Source organism: Symphodus melops (genome assembly GCF_947650265.1).
Source record: "Symphodus melops genome assembly, chromosome: 12".
In the NCBI taxonomy this organism is placed as follows: Eukaryota; Metazoa; Chordata; class Actinopteri; order Labriformes; family Labridae; genus Symphodus; species Symphodus melops.
Window position 1 is genome coordinate 924,554 of NC_136702.1, and position 4,289 is coordinate 928,842.

Below are 4,289 nucleotides of genomic sequence, written 5' to 3' on the forward strand. Positions count from 1 at the left end.
GTAAGCGCAGAGCGAACAAAACGGATGAACGCTAACGAACGTTTACTTAAAGAAGCAAAAAAAAACAAAAAAAAACACAAAAAGGGGAAAAACTCAAATCAGGGAGATCCAAAGAGAAAAGGTGAAGACGGTGAAACACAGGTGAAACTGATGAAGGCATCAGAAAGGGAGGAGGCGAGGACAAAAACTACAAATTCAAACGGGCGCTAACAAGCTCAGGTAGCTAACAGTTAGCGTCTCAAACGAGCTCAACATCAAGCTCTCAAACTTTGAAACGTTGGAGTCCGTTAGCTCCTGTTAGCAGGTGGAGTCGAGAGCTGCAGATGTGCGAGGAGGACATCTGAAGAGACTTTTCAACGTCTGATCCGTCACGGGAGTTTGGACAGGAAGCCGCAGAGTGGCGAAGGCAGCTGGTCGGCTCGCGGCGCGGCGACGCCGTACGTCAGCGCTAATGCACCGAAGAAACAGAAGGCAGCGGCAGAGCTGACTCGAGGGGGCGAAACACAGAAACAAACAGTAAACAACGGCAGACATTCAATTAGCCAAATGTTACTGCGAGATTAACAACCGCTTGTCAGGACGCAGCCTTTCATCGAGTCCTCGGAGAAATACGACTCGTTACACTTGGAGTTGATCAGAATACTTTCAGATGTCGGAGCGACGCAGGTCTTTGTGTGTCTGAGAGGGCGGGTTGATTCGATACGAAGGGCAGAGGAGTGAAGAAATAACCTCGTCCTCTGTGCGATGTCAAAGGCAGTGTGAATTAAAAATGACACGGGTCGCACGCGGTCAGATTTGTCTCATCCGATCTGGGTCTTTGTCAGGCGAGATCTTCAATACGAGAAGGCAAACAGCTGCTGTGATTAAAAATAAATCGCACTCAGCATTTCTCTAAACCCTGGAATAACTAATCTGGACTGGGACATGAAAAATACATGAGGGCAAATGTAATGATTTCATCCATCAAAGGATTTACTCAAACACTTTTAAAGCAAAGTCTTGGATACACAGAGCGAGCGGGCGAGCGAGCGAGCGAGAGAGAGAGAGCGAGCTGAAACTACAGAGTGATGAGATAATATTAGTTCAGGGACTCACCTGTTCTGGCTGAATTATGGAAGCATCCAAATCCACTTTATGGTTTATTACAGCGATGCTATAAAAGACCATAATGAACGAAAGACTACGGTGGCTGAGAAGTGCAAAAAAACATAAATACAAAGTGCGAAACACGATTAACGTGGGCTTTGTTCAGACGTGATCCGGCCGTCAGTTAGTTTGAGTTTTGTCTAATTTGTAATTCTGGTTTACACTGACACACACACACTCACACACACACGCACACACACGCACACGCACACACACACACACGCGCACACACACACACACACACACACACACACACGCCTGCACAAACAGCCGTTGTGCGTGCGGTGCCGGCGGAGTGGCCTGATATCTAACAATTATCGGACGCGTGCCCAGCTCTGTGCAGAAGTTAGCATTAGCTTAACTCTTGCTTCCTGTACCCCCCCCTCCTACACACACACACACACACACACACACACACACACACACACACACACACACACACACAGCCTCCGAGCTCTTTGCACCTCTGGTTTTCATTCAGCACCAGCCGTCCCTTCATCCTTCCTCCTCATCCTCAAATCTCCTAATTCAACTCATTATTCGCTCGATTGGCGGGCTGTAACCCGTCCTGCCCGGGCGCCTTTAGAGCTGGAAGTCATTAGCAGACGGGGTTTGTTGTAAAGTGGAGCAGGGGTTCTTCCACACACACACACACACACACACACACACACACACACACACACACACACACGAGCACATTAAGTGTTAGAAGAGCCTGCGGGGTGTCGCTGCAGTTAAAGACATATCAGCCGCAGCGTGTCAGACGGCGGCTCCGTCAGACGTTGGATGGGAGTTGGGTCTGCTGGGTGAGACGCAGAGAGACCACCCACAGGTCTGTGGCTCTGAGAGATGCTCCGTGTGAGCCTGACGGGAGGCTCAGGAGGCCTAAACGCCACCAAGCCTCCGAGCTTCTGTCCGTCACACTTCTCCTCCTCGTGCAGCAGGAAGTGAAACACAACTTCCTGATGTGAGGACGGAGAAAAGACGGTTACTGCTGCTGCAGGATTTCCTCTTTTAAAGGGACAGTACAGCATTTTATAAGTGTCAGCTACAGTAACACAAAGAGGCCTGCTGCAGGAGTGAACATTTACTCATCGTTGTTGTTGTTGTTGTTGTTGTTGTTGTTGTTGTTGTTTATCTTAGAATGATCTAAACCGTGGGGTGGAAGTTGTCGCTGCAGGTTCTCAGTCGGGGTAAATTCGAAGTCTGATCCAAAGATGGCGTCTAAAAGGCCTGAGTCCACTTTCAGCACGCTTACAAGACGTCAGCCTCAGTTATCAGAAATTATCGCGACGCGTCTGTGAGATGCAAAACGCACATGACCACGAGGAAGAGCGAAGCGGCTACAACAATGGTTCGTAAATATATCATCTCTACCTCTGGGTTTGATTCATCTTTTAGACATGTTTATATTTATATCTGATTTCATTTTGCACTGTGTGATCGTCTTCTTGTTTTGCCTACGTGTCTCCGTGTGCGAGGTGAATAACGGAGCATCCTCCAGTCACACGCACGAAGGCAACATGTACGTTCAGCTGCCACATCAGCACGATGACACTTCAGAAGGAGAAGTGAGAGAGCGAACAGGCAGCGGGGAGTTAACTCGTCGGAGGTCATTCTTCGTTTTTTGGGGGACAATCTCGTCGCTCCTCATCGAAGTGTGCGTCTCCTCACAGGATGTCATCAAACGGCGAAACAATCAGATATTTGTCTTGGCCCGCGCTCGTGTGTGTGTGTGTGTGTGTGTGTGTGTGTGTGTGAATTAGGCGCAGAGAGATTGACAGCTGTCTCTGCACCCTGGGCTCCTCCGACAGCTGCGAGGGCACCGCTGCAGGGTATTAGTCTGACGGAGGGATGATGAGAGAACATTAGAGGTGAAAGAGGGGAGAGAAGGGGCACAGCTGTTGCTGCTAACTATTATTACCCACAATGCAGCACAGGAAGGGGGGATCTCTGTGGAGAGGGCTCGCACACCTGTGGCCCCCCCCGCCGTGTTCAGGAGAGACGTGTGGGTCAAGAGCGAACATCAGACCTATTCGATCAGCGGCAGGTGGTCTGAAGCGGCCTTTTTAATGACCTCGATGAGCCAATCAAATGATTTGTGGGGACTCGAAATGGAAGATTTCAAATTGATAAGAACAACAAACCACGATGGAGCGAGGCAGACGGTTGCTTGTATCACATCCCGAGTCGCCCGGCAAATTCCTCTGCAGCGTTTTCACGGTGAGAAAAAAAAGATGTCGGAGGTATAATTGCTTCTTTGTTTTGCAAAGCAGAGAGTCTTTAAAAGTCTTTAAAAAGCAGAGAGGACCTCTTCATATGACTCGGGCCGCCGCCGTCAGCAGACTCCACTGTCATCGACACCATTGTGTTTTAATAACAAGGCAGGAGAGAAAAAAAGAAGTCATGAATGTAATCACCGAAACGAACGTCTTCATCAGGACGTTCAGTTCTTTTTTTTTGCAGGCCGAAGCTAATTCATGAAAGAGGCAAATTTCCATTCGGATCGGCTCTTTGTCCCTTTATTCAAAGTCTCATTCAGAGTAATATCTGCTGACAGTGGTGGAATTGTTACGGATCAAATGTTCTTCTCAGTGTTTATCACATTGGACTTCCACAGAGGACTCCTCCGTGACTCCATCTCAGCCCACTTTGAATAGCATTACCTCTTATGAGCTTCATCCTGCATAATGGGTTAGCTCTGAGGTGGATTAGTTTGAATGAGATGTTGCGTGTTAGCCGGCCGTCGCTCTGTCAGAGTCTCTGTTTTGATTTCCTGGAACGTCTAAGTCGCTCGGCTTTGGTAATAATGCTTTTAAAAGTCGCCTCCTTCACTGTGTAAACTCAGGAAGCTGCATTGTCATCCACGATTTCCAGTAAATTCCACCCAAAAAAAAGGAAGAAAAAAAAAAGCCTCTTGGGTATTTTTTTTTTTCCATTCCTGGTTTTCTTTGATTGTGAACAAATGAAGCAATATTTGGTTCCTGTGGCCACATCGTCTCCTCCTCCCTCTCCTTCTCTTCTTCCTCCACCTCCTCCTCTTCCTCCACCTCCTCCTCTTCCTCTTCCTCCTCTACCTCTTCCTCCTCCTTCTCCCCTCCTCCTTCTCCTCCTCCTTCTCCTCCCTCTCCTCTTCTTCCTCC

General features: G+C 48.4%; 2 protein-coding genes across 2 annotated transcripts in view; both read right to left on the reverse strand.

Annotated features, from left to right (window-relative positions):
* The window catches only part of dnajb11 (DnaJ heat shock protein family (Hsp40) member B11), a 146,732-nt gene that overhangs the window by 80,659 nt on the left and 61,784 nt on the right, over positions 1-4,289 (reverse strand). The gene's annotated exons all lie outside the window — the stretch shown is intronic.
* satb2 (SATB homeobox 2) overlaps positions 1-4,289 on the reverse strand; it is a gene marked incomplete at its 3' end in the record, with an annotated part of 38,866 nt that overhangs the window by 428 nt on the left and 34,149 nt on the right. The window contains 1 exon segment of the mRNA XM_079357913.1: positions 1,977-2,108. Coding sequence (XP_079214039.1) covers positions 1,977-2,108 — 132 coding nt within the window.